The sequence below is a fragment of the Pararge aegeria genome, chromosome 18, assembly GCF_905163445.1.
Source record: "Pararge aegeria chromosome 18, ilParAegt1.1, whole genome shotgun sequence".
Taxonomy (NCBI): domain Eukaryota; kingdom Metazoa; phylum Arthropoda; class Insecta; order Lepidoptera; family Nymphalidae; genus Pararge; species Pararge aegeria.
In genome coordinates, this window is record NC_053197.1 from 10609705 (window position 1) to 10627080 (window position 17376).

The window sequence follows — 17376 nt, forward strand, 5'->3', positions numbered from 1 at the left end:
CGGAAACTTTGCCGAACCAAGTCGTTATCTAACGCTTTTCAATTAAACTTTGCTCTGCATTCTAGAACAGTCGATTTTGAACGATAAACTTCTAATTGTTTTCGTAAAGTAACACGTTTCGTTTTCCTACATCATTCACATCAATTGCTTGAAATGTACTATAGAATGTTTGTACTCCTTCTTTCAATATTTAAATCAAAGCCTTGATTCCGGTTTACTTGCAAAATTCATACGGTTATCGTGCATTCTCTGACAATGGCTAAACCTTTGATTGTCGGCCAATCATAGGACAGTCTGTTGCTTTAACTCTACCGCCAGTTCAGAATGCAGATTTTATTTTGTAAAAAAAATCAAACGTAAAATAGTGAGCTGTAGGTAGTATATTCAGTTTATATTTTTCAGTACACTTCCTTAGAAGAGTAGATTTCAGGTAATCTATGCCCCGTATATGCCATAGGTATTAAGTCCCATGTGCCTGTAATTACACCACCACCCACAACCTACGAAACACAGCATTTCAATAATGCTGCTTTGCGGCAGAAATATGCATGCATAATACTTTCCTGGATGGGCTCTGTCATAAAGACCCTACTACTAGATTGTAGAGTCTACTTTATTAACTCTACAACCGGTGTTGTAAAAACCGAAATTAACCCGGACGAAGTCGATGGAAATAACTAGTAAATTTTATAATTTGAAAAGCAGATGAAGGCAAATAAGTTGTCATTATTTAAAAACAATTATAAAATAGATTACAGGTATTTTGTCTCGTTGTTTCGGATTAAAGCAGTCCAAGCAAATGCTAAAAATAACACTGCAATAATTCACACTCCCAAATCAATAATTCTATTCCACTTCAGACTAAATCATGGGCCTATTTACATACATTATCTTAAGCGTTAACTATATTTCCATCAGCCAGGTCCCTGACCGCCTTCCAACGTGATAGATCACTTTGCCAAAGTAAATTATATATTACTGCAACGGAATGTCTTGCTTCCGTTTAATGTTAGAGGATACATAAATCAATGATTGCTTAAATGATCTAGGTTTATAGCAAACTTGATGTTAGGTTTTTGTCTGGTTAATGTTGTATTGATTTTTTTATGGGCTTGCGCATAACGCCTAGACCACATTGTTACTTTCTATCAGCCAAAGGTTACTTGAGAGAAAAGTGTACCTAGAAGATGCCTATTCATATTGCTTCATCATGAATACAAAAGTAATACCTTAAGTATTCAAATTACATGTTGCAGGAAATATGGACTAGTTGAATTACGTGTAAGAATCATTAGATTCGACTGCAATTCTCTAACCCACTATTTAAGTGTTATAGAGGAGACCTTAAGATAAGTTAAAAATGTTTATACACACCAAGAACTGCATTGTCGCTGCCCAGGCACTGTGAGTTTATGTTATCATGTTTAAAAGCATTATATAGATAACGTACCTGAAACAAAAATAGGTTATATTAAAATACATATATATCTATGGATAACGTCTTTAATATCATCATCAGCAAGCTTTTTTTTAATACATGGAGTTAGGCAGTCTTATTAGCATAACGAAATTCATGGATGTGATAATTAAAAATGCTTACAAAAACATTACACTCATTAGTATCCATATTTTAAAGCCGGTTTGATAGAAAATTAAAATGCTATAAATCTACAGAGATCCCAGCGTGAATGAAAAATTTACCCCAATATTTAAATCTCGCCATTTGGAATAATTCTTAGGAAACGACTTGTAAATGAGCAAAAATTAATTACTCTGTCCCGAATGGTACGTCACGAAAAAAAGAAAATTGGATGGCACCAAAAGGCATGCAGATTGATGTTGGACCCTCATTACTTACAGTTTGTCTATGTTCAAGTAATTTGTTTGCAGATACAGGCAACTTTAATTTCCTGAGACAACAACGTTCTTTTTTAAATAAAACCCCCATTCTAAAGTCGTTAGAGGTCCCTTTGTTGGTAATTAACTTTTATTTATCATTGTCAGATTTTTCGTTTACCAAGATCGCGCCTAATTGTGTGCGATTATGTCTTAAATGGTAAACGTAAAGGAAAATAAGTATGAGTAACAATTACTTTAACAACAATCTTTCCATCTTTTCCATTTTTATAACTGACAGTCCTCTCTGCAGAGCATGCATGGAGACGGATGAAACACCGATACATGTGATGCTTCAATGCAATGGAGTAGCAGAACAACGCGCAGCACACCTTGGCTTCTCAGCAAAACTCCATAAAGCACTCGGCGACCTGGGTGGCCTGCAAGGCATCTGGAGTGAGCTCGGCTGGCTGGAGTGATCCAGTGGGGAGCCGCATCAGTGGCCACACGTACAACGGTACGGTTTCAGACCAACCAATTGGGGAAACGGCCCAGAAACAGAAGAAGAAAATCACGGTTTATAAAAAGTTTAGTGGTATGATGAACTATGGACAGCGAAATCTAGAAATGTATATCGAAGTCATCTAATAAACTATAGCTTAGGTGTAGTAAGTACATTAGTGAATACAAAACAGAATTCCAATGCAGACATTTCATCTAAATCCTCTTATGTAGTTTGCACATTGCCGTAGTGCACGCTCCAAATAACGAAACTAAAATTGATAAAAATTGAACACAGAGGCTTTATTGCTAATTAAATCATAGTTTTAAATTCTATCATTTATTGTATTTAATTTTTTTTTTTTAATTTTTAATAATGCTTACTAAAACAAAAAACACTATTAAAAATGTATAAGAAAAAAAAGCCACTCTCCATTTGCGGGGCTTTTGAATGCCCAAGCAACCGGCGGTTAGGGCTCCAGAGTGAGGAACCTCCTCACAATACGCGCCGTAATAGTATCCGACCCTTGATCCAACAACCAAGCGAAAGCTTCTTAAGGTGTTGGTCGAAGCTTTTCGCGAGAAGAACTTCTTGATTGACTGAAACGACGATCGGAACAATAACTGTCGACTCAACATATTTTTTTGTTAATTAGTGTGTGAGTTATGATTTATAGTATCTGTTAGTTTATTATATATGTGATGTAATTTGTCCACAAACCAATATTCAATGCAACTTTCAATCTACTTATATTGCCGCTATTACATCCTACGTTAATTTATTAGTTTGTTTATTTTAGTATAAGCGCGCGCTGGCCTAGGAGATAGTCTATTCACCCCTGATTTTAAGGTACTATATATTGTAGGTACTGGGGAAGCTGGAAGGGCATAGCAAATCCTTGCGGTGCTAATCAGAAACGAAGATGCAAAGAGAAAAGAAGAAGCGCTTCGTACGCGTCCGTGGTATATAAACCACGTAGGGTTGCAGATCCATACGGTGCCTCGCCGTTTGATGGTAAAAAGGTGAGGGGGAACTCGATCAAACAGTTCTTAAGCACACTCTCTGAAATATATGATGTGGTTTTAAAAAAAATCTAAAATCTACTGGCTGTGCATTACACTGCAACTTTTTCATTTTCCACGCGGTTCTTGTAGCAGTGTTCGATCAACTTTTTATATGCTGCTAAGTACTAAATGTATGACACAGTACGTCTCTCGTAAGCGGGTGTACACTAAAATCGAATATACAGCTCAAACTAATCCGTAAATGCCGCTTTGGTTTCGAAACAAAACACATGCGTGATACGGAGTTGGTGATTTGTGGTTTTGTGGCTTCGGCTCGTGGCACTACTGTTTGCTGATGAATATTACTGGTATTACCTCGGTAGTCTATTTGTCTAAGCATCACGGTTCGATTTTGGATGAGAAACATCGAATGTGGTGAGTGAAATTGACTAGTAATCAAAATTCAAAAATTCTAAATTCATTTATTTCAAGTAGGCCTAATACAAGCACTTTTGAAACGTCAAGTCTGTCCGTGTGTAGTGACTCTACCACCAGTTCGGAAGGCAGATTCTACCGAGAAGAAGACGGCAAGAAACTCAACAGTTGCTCTTTTCCAACGTTTTCCAACTTTCCAACTTTATCGTGGCAACGACCAGCGGGTATAAAATCTAGCTTCCTTTAAAAATCGTGACGTAAGTGGATTGAATTTTAGTATGTAACTTATCTAATATATAAAATTCGTGTGGCGCCGTGTATTGCAGTGTAGTGCCGTGTTCGGGACCATACTCTCCCTAAACGGCTTGACCAATTCTTATTAATTCTGAATATTTTGTTTTCGATTATCCCCAATTCAATTCCCCTTAGTAAACCATCCTTTCATGAAAATGTTCTATGTCTAATTACCTTAGGAATCATGTTCTAAAAACGTATACTCAACCACACAAAGGAGTTCTGCACCTTTCGCAGACGATATGCAGATCACTAATTTATGTCCATTTCTGGTATGTCGATTGTTAATATCAGCTTTTTGTTTAGCTTCTTGTAACATCTTACAAGCAAGGTTCAATTTACCAATTCAAATGCTTGCGGTTACCGTTCCTTGCGAGTAACCACATTTCAGGCTTGACAGCTTGTGACACAAAGAGATCCCCCCAGGTAGTGTGTCTTCAGATGTTTTTCGATTTATATTAAATATGCTTAGAAAATATCCCGGGGTTAACTGTGCGAATTACAGTGTTACAGGCTAGTAAAACAATGTGTGAAACTTTTATTCAGGTAACATATAGATTTGCCGTGTGGTGACGGCAGATCATAATACAGTCACCACGACTCCTTTTTTTTTGCGGGTGTCGAACGAGTGACTAAGGGGACTTCAGTAATAAAAAAAACATATCTTAACAGACAACGGGCAGCAGCGTAATCTGTGCTACCATCAACCGAGCCAAGTGACTCCGGGCGTACTGTCCTGTTAAAGGAAGGCCTTTGTACCAGAAGTGGGCTTTTATAGGCTATTGATGTGAAACATGAAAACTTTTAACAACTAAGCAGCGCTCATACAAGTAAGTTTTTTATTGCTTTCTCACTTGGTGATAAGTGATGATGCAGTATAGGATGGTAGCGGGCTAACCTGGTTTGGCAGTTGTATAAAATCCATAAACCTAGTTGTTGGTGTTTAAACTGTTTGGGAAGGGTGGTAACTAGACCAGCCGAGGCCTCGCGCAGATCAGACTAAAGAACTTTCAGAAATTAATAACATATTAGGTATATTTGATACATATAAGACCACAGCACTCATCGTTGCGCATGTCATGTTATAACGTACTTTTTTTATCTCATCTTCTTGTGTAAAATGTAATGTAATGTACACCATGGGTTTAAAGTGCGTTATTATTTTATATGTATGAACTTTACCAACAGCTCTTGGGTACATAGGTACATATTTGTAAGAAAATTAATGTAAAACAGAGAAATATAAAAAGTGTAGCGAACTTTTTCTACCGCAAGAACGGTAAATTAGGATGTAATTTATTACCATACTTGTAATTACAAGAATGACAGATATGACAAGTTGACAAATTGGCCGCTCTGAATTTTTGTGTATCAACAAACAAATTATTATTAGGTATAATAATTTATCCAGGCTTATTTTTCTATATCTCATCCTCATCTTTAAGTTGCGTCTCAAAGTCTTCTCTAATTTTTTTAAATATAAGAAAGACTTTTCTCCGTTTTGTCGTTACGTAATCCATGTTATTATAATAGGGCTTTTCTATAAGCTTACGTTCTAGGTTAACTTTGAACTGACTTCTGACTCCCTGTGCTGCGGCCTGGCTGTGGTTTTAATTTTGAGGTCCCGGGTTCGATTCCCGGCGAGGGAGATTTTGAAAGTTATTATTTTCGAATTTTCTCTGGTCTGGTCCGGTGGGAGGTTTTGGCCGTGGCTAGTTGCCACCCTACCGACGAAGACGTGCTGCTAAGCGATTTAGCGTTCCAGTATGATTTCGCGTAGACACCAATTAGGGGTATGGATTAAATATAACTGCCATACTTCATAACAGGTTAGCCCGCAACCATCTTAGACTGCATCATCACTTACTACCTGGTCAGATTGCAGCAAAAAGCTTACTTGTAGTAGGTATATAAAAAATACCATACAGTACCAATTTTTGGTTTATTGTTAGAGACATGCACGAACAGCATATTTTCTGCAACACGAAAATATTGTCGATATCAGGAGCATAACTTCATAATAAAATACCATCCTACTAATATTTAAATGCGAAAGTTTGTTTGGATGGGTGGATGGTTGGATGGTTGGATGGATGTTACTCTTTCACGCAAAAACTCCTGAACCAATTTGACTGAATTTTGGAAATAGATTATACCCTGGATTAACACATATAGGTATTTCTATCCAGGATCAATGTCTGGCTCCCGCGGGATTTATAAAGAATCGACAAAACGCGCAATAAACCGCAGGCAACAGCAGGTAAGCAATAATGCTGTGACAGTTACTTAAATAGACTAGCAATTTTAAATTATATATTATTATTTATTATAATATCATCTTAATTTATATATTATTATTTATTATATGCATAGGCAGCAGCAATAAATCTGTTCAATATACGTTAAGGATAAAGTATTTACATGACAGCAACATTAAAGTTCAGAAAAAATCGGTTCAACAGATACACAGAAGCACGGGTGATTACGTCAATCGGATGTCAAGTTGGCTGCAGAACGAAAGAAAATACACACACTGAGTTAAAATATTATGTTCGTTAAATAATATAACAATTTTTCGTGATAAAAAGTATCCTATATCCGTTCCCATGATGATATCTATCCGTGGGCAATAATTTATCCATGAACTGTTTGGCTGCGAAACCACGCATATAATTATACTAAAATAAGTATAGGTATATACGACAATACAGACATCGCCATCTAGCCCCAAAGTAAGCGTAGCTTGTGTTATGGGAACTAAGTTGACTGATGAATATTTTTATAAAAATATACATAAATACATATAATATACAGATAAACACCCAGACAAAGAAAACTTTCATGTTCATCATTTTCCAGTTGAGGGAATCGAACCCACGACCTTGGACTCAGAGAGCAGGTTCTCTGCCCACTGCGCCACTCACACACGCATATTGCAAAGGTTTTTTCTAAAATCCCTCCGGAGCGTTAACGTGCTTTTTTGGAATGAAAGCCTTTGTCCATCTCCAGAGGACCATTTCATTTTCCAGGGTAAAATGTATCCTATGGCCGTCTCCAGAATGCCAACTATTTCTATGCAAAATTTTACCAAGATAAATTCAGCTGGCAAGTCTGCAAAGATAAGTAATGCGATTTTTAAATCCGCTCTTCCGGGATAAATTTTATATCATCCTCTGTCCATCTCCGGGATGCAAGCTACATGTGTACCAAATTTCTTGAAATTGAGCTCAACGGATTAAATGAATAACAATGTAACAAACAAACAAACAAACCGACACGCTGTGGCGCTAAAAAGGTGAACCAGTTCTATCAGGGTGCTTTATCACAATTTCCCGCAGCTCATTCACCATTTCCCGTGAGATGGTCTCAAGTGCCTACTACGTATTTTCCCGTGTCATTGATGGATTATGTATAAACAGATGCCTTAGTAAGCTCTCGGCGAATATCTGTATCATCAGCGATTTTACAGCCATGCATCATCGGTTACTAAGGACGAAAAAATAGAGACGTATGACTCTGCCCTTTTGAAATAGCATCCGTAAAATAACTAAAGTGAATTTTCCTTCACTAGATAAAAGGTAAATAAATCGCCTGCGTTCTTACTACGAACTAAAACAATGAAACCAATGAAAAATCGAGAAAAAACAAACTTTTGTTTCTGACTCATTGTTTTACTGTCTTTTGACACGGCAGTGTATAGGTTAACTACTATACTGTATAAAAATAAGAGTGTTGGTACTTTTAAAAAGATACTAAATATTATAAAGCTGAAGAGTTTGATTGGTTGAACGCGCTAATCTCAGAAAGTACTGTTTCGAATTGAAAACATGTTGACAACGATGTCATCTTTCACCGTTGAAGAAAGGGATATTTTGATTGCTTTAAACGCACATTACTTAGTAAAGATGGAGGTGTGTGTTGGGATTCGAACTCGACTCCCCCGAAAGTGAAGTCGAAGTCCTACCCAGTGGGCTATCACCGCTTAGAGAATATTAATGTATATACAATGCTAACCAATAGATAAATGAGGCATTTAAACTTCTTTATATTAAATATTTAACTTTTAAGTGAACAGCATTTGATATAGATGCTAATTAAAAGTTATACTCGTGAATTAATATCATCAAAGGAGAAAGTTATCAAGTAGATAAGACAAAGTTATACGTATCAATGGATAACGCTACCTAACAGTATCAAAGTAGTTACAGAAGCCCACAATAACTTGTGCTGCCGCAACTCGGATGATATCTAAGACCATTATATTGTAAAATTTAGGAGTAACCGTCCCATAACTTGTTTTAGGGCCACGCGATGTTACCTCTGACAAAATAATTGTATTTATACTAAACCTGAAAGAATTAGGCCACAGAATAATAATACCTAAGAGAAGATTCACTTCGCTAACATTGTTAATGAAATAGCTACCCTAGCAGAGCACCAATAAGATGATATTTGCTTGCAGCTACACAATTCAGGTTATCAATATAACCTATCCTTAGATAGTTACGAACCAAATTCAACCTAAGCACAGTTCCGAACTGCTATCATATGTGGAAAAACTGACAACGAGTGCCGAGTGAGGGTGATTTTACCATCCTGGCCGTTTATCGATCAATAAGGGAGATAAGGAATTTTTTTGGGTTTGTACCGTGAGGAGACTACTAAAAGAAAACGAAACTATACATATAACGCACGTCACTATGCGTAATGGGCACTCGACTAAATTAGCACCGACGTCGGGTACCGCCGCTATAGGTATAATTAGAAAAGCTAATAGTCATAGCGTGCTCAGGTACCTGGGTCCAGTAAAAGATAAGAATAACACATATAACTAACAAGCACGTTTATTTATCTAACATAGTTACCTCTTTTCTTTTCATCACTGACACTTCAAAGATAATTCTCAGCAGAGTTTCCTTTGCGCAAAGTTAATCACTTTATCTGTCCTATTAAGCATGACTGAGATAAATAAATTTATTCCTCAAAGTATTTTTATAACACTAATAGAATGAATGCGAAAGTATTTCTGTTTATTTGTTTGTTACCTATGTTCGGCTCCACCACTGCACCGATCTTGCAAAAAATTGAAACTTGCAGATAATACTATACACCTTGCACCCGGGAAATGGATATAGGATACTTTTTTGCTAAGAAAAGCACCAAAAAATTAACAGCAGCAAAAAACTGCCTTTACCTATTTTGCATAATAACAGCTTACAGAGGGATTTAAAAAAAAACTCCGGATGAAGACACGGGCAATAGTTATAGACATAACTTTTGTTATGCAATATTAAATGTTGTTGAACAAATGTTAATGTTTTTAAATTCCCTTTTATTATGGAAGATTTGTAATACCTGAATGCTTCGTTGATCAAGCGAATAGTTTGTTCGCCTATGGATTACAATCTAGGGTCAAAAATAGTTCTCTTCAGCTGGCCTCTAATATTTTGAGGATATAATGACGTGCTTTAATTTATTTCTTTCTCTAAAGTAAGACTATTGAGACGAGTGTGAGTTGTGATATTCGTTTACTCTTAACTGTAATAATGTCAAGTTAAAATAAAAAAGGATACCTTCATTATTTGCCATGAATCATTGGATAACCGCACTCAGTCAATATTATTGACAATATAATATATAAATTGACAATATTTTTTTCCGATACTTCAATTCTTCAATACGCTCCGCACAGAAGCAGTGTATTATTGTCAATATGCAGAATATTCGCAAAAATATTGACGTGGGTGCGGGGAGCCATGAGATCAATTATTATTTTTTACCAAAATAATTTTAAACAATAGGTAGGAGGATATACGGTAGGTATATTCGTATCACAATAAATAAATAAATATAAATATATTACGACAATACACACATCGCCATCTAGCCCCAAAGTAAGCGTAGCTTGTGTTATGGGTACTAAGGTGACTGATGAATATTTTTATGAATAACATACATAAATACTTATAATATACATATAAACACCCAGACACTGAAAAACATTCATATTCATTACACAAACATTTTCCATTTGTGGGAATCGAACCCACGGCCTTGGACTCAGATAGCAGGGTCGCTGCCCACTGCGCCAATCGGCCGTCTATATATAATATAAAAGTTATCACGAGTTTCAAAAAATTCTAAAAGCAATATCTACAGTTTTTAGATATTTTATTCCATACATTAAGTGTATTAATTTTTTTACACGATTTGTTTTATAATAATAACACTTAAGAATTTCAGAAGTAGGTACTATACTTATATTGAATGCCGCTCGCCTCTTAATTAAACTGTTCCTACAGGATGCTTTGAAAACAAATGCGGACGAAGTCGCGGACAACGGCGAATAATAAATCATAGGTTCAAGGGATATTCAATAATAAATAAGGAAAATATATGAAATGTATCGCTAGGTTCGTTTTGCATCTCTAACATCGACATTCCTATATCGACTTAAAACGCCTTTTCAGTAGAGTAACAACATTAAATTGTGCTGATATTTTATCCGCGCTTAAAATAGGAATGAAGTACTAATATAGAGTGGGACGGAAGTACGATTCAACTGCACCATTTTAGCTCCATTTCGCCTATGCATTTTATTTGCAATGCACTAACGAGACCATTTTAGAACTCGGCAGTCTGGTTGGATATGGACGGCGGGATATGTGAGTAGCACAAGATACTCGTATTATTCAGCACTACAGCGTATTGCACTGGGAATTCCCCAAATTTGGGAGACAACTTCGCATATTAACTAGTGTCTCAAGCTATTTATAGCTTCTCGCATAATATTATAAATAAAATGATAAGAGAAATAGGTGTTTGGGGTAGAGTCCACTAATTATAATGAATATGAGAATGAATGAGAGTCGTCGATTTCAGTCGATGAGCAACGTAAACCGTATAAACAAATCGGTATATGGTAGAGGTTAGAGACATTTTCATGCCATACAACCTCTCACTTACCTCCTGAAAATGTTAGTTTCTTAAGTTAACTTCTTTCTCTTATGTAATTTGATAATTTCAAATTCAAATTCAAATTCATTTATTTCAAGTAGGCCTACTTTATAAGCACTTTTGAAACGTCAAGTATGCATGTTTGCGTGACTCTACCACCGGTTCGGAAAGCAGATTCTACCGAGAAGAGCCGGCAAGAAACTCAGTAGTTGCTCTTTTCCAACATCAACATTTACAATCATTTTGCTATCTTGCGGGAGATGAGAGCGAGGTTGGCTGCTTCCATTCTACCTTGTCATTGAGGAATTCATCAAATGTATAGTAACCTCGCTGTACTAGATGCGTTTTTACACATTTACACGATCAACTCATTGTATCCGGAACTCCAACCCGTATCATGATCGCGTATTTGGACGGGTGATGATACCCAATCATGATATGCGGACGTTCCATTCTACATTGAGTCAGCTTTGCCTGATCCTGTATGGAGAGCTAACAGAAAACTATACCAATTTGATACTCAGTTAACTGAAAAGTTTGACTCGGTTCGTCGAATTATACGCTGATCATAAAAAACCAGGGTTAGTTATGGTTCCTTAAATAGCAGCAAAGATCGATGCCCTGATTCTTTAAGGTTAACCTTAGCACAAACAATACTTTAAGCTTTTACCGTTTTAGCGATTGCGTAAATTTTATTTTTATTTGTAGCTATTGCGATTATACCGTATTGTTTGTGCCTCCCTTAGCCATCTGCAGGATGTAAAATTTTTCTATGCAAAATTTCACCAATTTAAGTTAATCGGTCGAGTCATGCTTAGGTTTTAAATTCCACGGGTAACTTTAACCAGCAGCTTTTTCTGGTTAAATCTTATCCTATGCCCACCTCCAGGATGCAAGCTACGTGTGTTCCAAATTTCATCAAGATCGGCTCAACGGTCGAGCCGAAAATTGGTAACAAATAAATTAACAGACACAGTTTCGCATTTATAATATTAAAAAGAATTAGGTGGCCTTTAGGTGGCTACATCTATATTTTCCAAAGCCAACATAAATATCACTATATCATGTAACCTGTTGTAATGTGCTCTATATAACATGTTACTAAATATGCCACAGCTGTAGGAAGAGTGCGATAATCCATATTAAATGAAAAACTATGGTGAACTAAAATAGGTTTTATTACTTTAATAAAAGATACATAGTAGCAGCAAATGTAATATTGTTTTTACGCCAACGTACTTATGGAACTTAAGCAAAAACAGTCACTATAGTTTACAAATACGGTTGATGGTAACAGCAAAAATATATTTGCAGAGACTTACTCATCCGTGATACAGGAAGTTACAGTCATTTCCCTGCACAGGTAACATAGTGTAATGAGAATTGAATCGTCTCAGTTTTCATATTGTTATGGAAAAGTGTCGTTCATTTAACTTTAATCGTCACTACATACAATGGCCTGCATTTCATACATGCATAAACGCACCACCTGCCTTAAAAATATTTAAACCTTATTAACACCTCTGACTGCATTGACCTTGTCGTTAACCTATTCACTAGGATTACGAGGTCCTAAGATTGATTTACGAGCCACGACAAGAGTTAATAGGTAAATATTTGGGCTTTGTCAAGGTGTTTTTGTATCTGCTCGAAGTTAGGCAACTAACGCTATCGGCCCCAGCTAGTGTTTAAAAGCTCGCGTTGCATTGTAACTCTGAAATTGTCCCTGCTGGGGATGGAACCATGACTTCTTAGTTATAAAACCACAGCACTCACCACTGCGTTACGGAGGTCGTCGACTAATAGAATATCTTTTCGAAGACGGGTAACGTTAATAAAACTGAAGCTCACATTGGAATCTTAATAAAATTATAGACACGATCATTAAGAGACACGAAGGTCTCGATACCTCTCTCTCTCTCTCTCTCTCTACAGAGATAATTTTCCTACTAAAGACAAAATAAAAAAAAACATTTATTTCAAGCACTTATGAAACGTCAAGTCAGTCTGTTTGTAGTGATTCTACTACCGGTTCGGAAGGCAGATTCCACAGATAAGAGACGGCATGAAACTCGGCAGATTGCTCTTTTTCAACATAATTTTACAGTTTACAATGATAATAAATTTTTCTATCTTGTGAGAGATGAGAGCGGTGCCTGATACCAAGCAGCCTCGTCGTTAACCTTGCCTTGCCTTGCCTTGTTTTTTGTCCATAGATTTCCAGATAAAGACAGAATACATTTATTGGGAGAAAACAAAAAGAAACAATAAGAAAGCAGTGCATTGTGTTAGGTTGCAAAGGCTAAAGCGAAGTTTTTCCACTCATCAACGCCTGCCAACCAACGTGATATCTTAAATAAGCACATTTTTCGCGATAAAATTGCAAATGCTCTCCAAACACAGTAGAAACATTTCATTTGATCGACATGATCAAATAATGTACTACCTTATTCTACAAACAAAAAAGTCTGCGATAGTATATGTTTGTCTCCAAACGATAACCTACAAAAATGATTTTCATCATTTACATTTTTACAAAAAAAATTATAGGTTATTTACAAAAGTATTTTAAACAACACAGTATTATTCCTTATCCAATTCAATCAATAGGTACGACCTCATTTCATTTGGATCAAATTTCAGCATATCATAAAATGAATATATTAAAGAATATCAGAGATTTAGAAAAATATCAAAGTGGGGGCAGTGCAGGTGACCAGAGCGACATTCAAACTCGCTCATTCAAGGTCGCTAGTTTATATTTTTACAGATTCTACGGCCTAATGCAGTGAGCTTATAAGTAGTAACATATTGAATCAATGGCCTGACACATCAAACTACGCCGAAAAAAAATTAAAAATAGAACACTTTCATTTCCCAATAGTCTAGTTTTCTCGGGGAAATATCAATTCCATCTGTCATTTAGCTTTGTAGGTCGCGACACGGAAGGCGGCGGTAACAATACTTCTAGATGCACACGCTGAGAATAAAAATGAATATTGTAAATCCGACGCGGCGTGGATTTTATACGACAGTAATATGATATTATACACTTTCAATTTAGTTTCTTCAAAGTATTATTGTTTTATTTTATTGAGATATTCTATGTGGAATAAAATATTACAATACTGTTACAGGATCTTCATAGCTTGGACTCTGGGATCTCAATTCGGAAAGCGCTGAAATGCGATCCACAATTAAAGATGTTATCAAGAGAAAGAAGAAAGAACTCAAAGGGCATTCGATATCCTTGTGAGTTCCAGTTATGAAACGATTCACATATAAGACAGCATCATATCACAGTGAAGTAAGCACCATTAGCTATACATAAGACTACCGGGAGTTATGGTGATGTCGGCAAAATGATACCTGCCCACCTCCGCTTTTCTACATCCATCCTGTTCCTGACAACCTATCTTCAGTCTATTTTTATGAAAGTCACCTTTGCTTCGCTACCTTTATATATATTTATTTAAATATTTTTTGTTAAATATGTATGCTTGGTACTCTGCCCGTTCTGATTGTAACTTAATTTCGCATTTATATTTGAGTTTTTGGTGATAAAAAGTAAACTGCGATCAAAAGTTTAAGGTACTTGAATGCCAAATAGCACGAACCCGTTCAGTTTCTTTGGCACCAAGATGTAAATCTATTTCATATTAACCATATTATATTTTTCAGGTTAATAAACTATCCTAAAATATAGTCAAGCCATTCTAATTCTCTCTTGGTTACGTAATAAAACAACATTATAAAACAGTTCATTCTCACTACATTATACAAATTGGAAAAAAATAATTAATTAATTAGATCATAACTTTTACACAGTTTTAGCCATTCTGCCAGGTTATTAGAAACCACAAAAATGAAACACAGTATAGATTATTATTATTATAATTTTTTTTTTAAACATTTAACAAATATTGAGCTAATAAAAGACTAAGCAAATCCTTTGAAAGTTAATGTATTACTTTTAAGACATCGCTGTTCTGTTTAGTGCTACTTAGTTTTAGTTGCAAACGTTGTGCTTAAATAAAGTTACAATAACTACTTTGAACTGAACTTAACAGCTCGACGAACTTTGCGATAATAATAAACTTAGTCACGATATAAACTTGCTGTACAGAAAAGTTTGTTGCTTTACGTACGTTAAATAAATGCTTCGAATAGAATAATACCTTTAAAGAATTTAGAATAAACATAGGTAGACTTAACCTTGACCTGTTGTTAATTATTAAAAAGACGCAAGTTTCTGATCTAGAACAGATATCGCTAACAACTTATTTCCAATTTTATGTCTGATCTCATGTATGAATGAATCAAGCGTAGATATACATTTGGACAAACCGTTAAAAAAACATGTCTATAAAGCAGTTTTTTCTATTTTTATATTAAAGTATAAATATAAAATTACATATTTTGAGTGGAAGAAAGTCGAAATTTCATTTTATTTAATGTTACAGTTTATTTGTGGCGCAATAATGTATGTAATGGTCAAGAAATACAAATAAAAGATACACGGCGTAAACTCAGTATAAAATTTAAAGATTAACTATTGATAATAATAGATAAACTAATGCCTGGAAATTCTCAAGAAATTTTAAAAATAGCTGAGGAAATTAATTGCAAACAGTGTTTAATTAAAAGGTAAGATTCTACGGGTGCTATATAACATTAATTTCAACGATGTTTACGAGTTTATTCTTCCTAAAAATTTCATTTTTCGACACCTTTAAATAATATTTGAAATGGGCCAAGTCACGAGCTATAAAACTAGTAACGAACTCAAAATAATTATGAGTTTTTTAGTTCGCAACATATTTTCGAATCAAAACTAAAACCCACTATACTCCTCCAATGTGCAGTAGGCATACTAAACGAGCATATTAGCAAATTATTTTCATCTTAACCTTTAATTAATGTGAACCTCATAAAAAGCTAATGAAGAAAAAAGTACGACACGCAAGGAACGTCTGAGAGTAAAAAATTATGATTCCCCTTAAAATTCAAAAATATGAGAAGAGAGAGCAAGCTACTGACCTTTTTAAGTCCAGCTAGTCGTAGTGCCCTCTGCAATTTGGCCGCACGAGTTGTTGAAAGGTAAACTATAGGGATTGCCTCGCCAGATTCCAACTCAATGTCGAAGTCGTTAACTGCCTCGCAAAACTTATAATCCTCGAACTTTTTTGCCTCATTCTTCATTAGTTCTTCAACGTCCGCGTCCTCACTTATCTCCCCCTTTAAAACTTCGTCCGAGATAAATACGGGGTTTACGTAGTGATCAAGTTTTGAGGACTCGTTCAAGTCTTTGTTGATAGAAGCAGAATCTCCGTCATCTTCCGGATAAGTTATAAGATAGTTGTCGTACGCGGCACTTTGTTCCTCACTGCCACAATCCTCTATTGAGACGGACGGTGTATTTGAGTCAGTCAAAGCGAAAGAATAGCCACTCCATCTCAGTCCATTTATTATACGTCCGCACTCCATTGTTACGAATGTAAATATTGTTGATGGATTAAAATGTTTATGTTAGTCCACTGTGTCAAAGGGAATGATAAAATGCAGACAACGTGTGGGCGTTGGACGGATTTAATTTCAATCTGCAATCTGAAAATGATTGCGTGGTTTGCCACATTACTGCGCATTTTTGTTGCATTATGAAATTGATTTCATTATGAAATTGAAGAAATATTAAAAATCTATTCTGATGAATCGTAGATTTTCTTACTAAATCGTTCCGTGCAAAGACGAGATTGTATAGAAAATTAAATTAGAACTCCAAACATGATTTGATTGGTTAATATAATAATTTTTAATTTCGTAATATACATAGGTGCGTAATATGCACCGTAGGATGACAATTTGTTTGGGTACCTAAAGTATACGTAACTGAGCGTAAATACGATAAGTAATTAGCCCAACGAGGCTTGGGAGCTCGACCCTTATCATCCTTCTCAGCACCTGTCCCGAACCACATGGTTTGTACTTTGATAATGGTTTTAACGCGTCAAAACATTTTCAACATGACACAGACACGAGGGAACAATTTAATTTAAAAAAAATTGGAAAAAACAACCTTTGCAAAGCTTCGTATAGAATTTTACACGCTCGATGACAGGTACAACGAGTTCTCACTATTTTTGTTTCTAGCTAAACGGAATCGGTTCACGATTTTAAATATAGTTTTTTTCACACCAACGAATACAGTTACTTGGCACACAATATTTTTAGTAAAAATATTTATACAATACCCTTAACGATTGTTAAGGGACTTCGGTTTAGGGCATAATATATAACATATTATCTTCTGTTTTAGAGGCTGACGGCGTCTGTCGTGTCCAGGTCTAC

At 35.6% G+C, this 17376-nt stretch overlaps 1 protein-coding gene across 4 annotated transcripts in view; it reads right to left on the reverse strand.

Annotated features, from left to right (window-relative positions):
• Positions 1-17376, reverse strand: part of LOC120631423 (apoptosis-stimulating of p53 protein 1) — a 395044-nt gene that overhangs the window by 153421 nt on the left and 224247 nt on the right. For 2 of the 4 annotated variants that reach the window (XM_039901001.1, XM_039900999.1), the window contains exon 2: positions 16069-16635. The exons of the other annotated variants lie outside the window; for them this stretch is intronic. In XM_039901001.1, the coding sequence (XP_039756935.1) occupies positions 16069-16515 (447 nt within the window). In that variant the 5' untranslated portion in view covers positions 16516-16635. The remainder of the gene's footprint in view (positions 1-16068; positions 16636-17376) is intronic. 4 annotated transcript variants of the gene reach the window in all.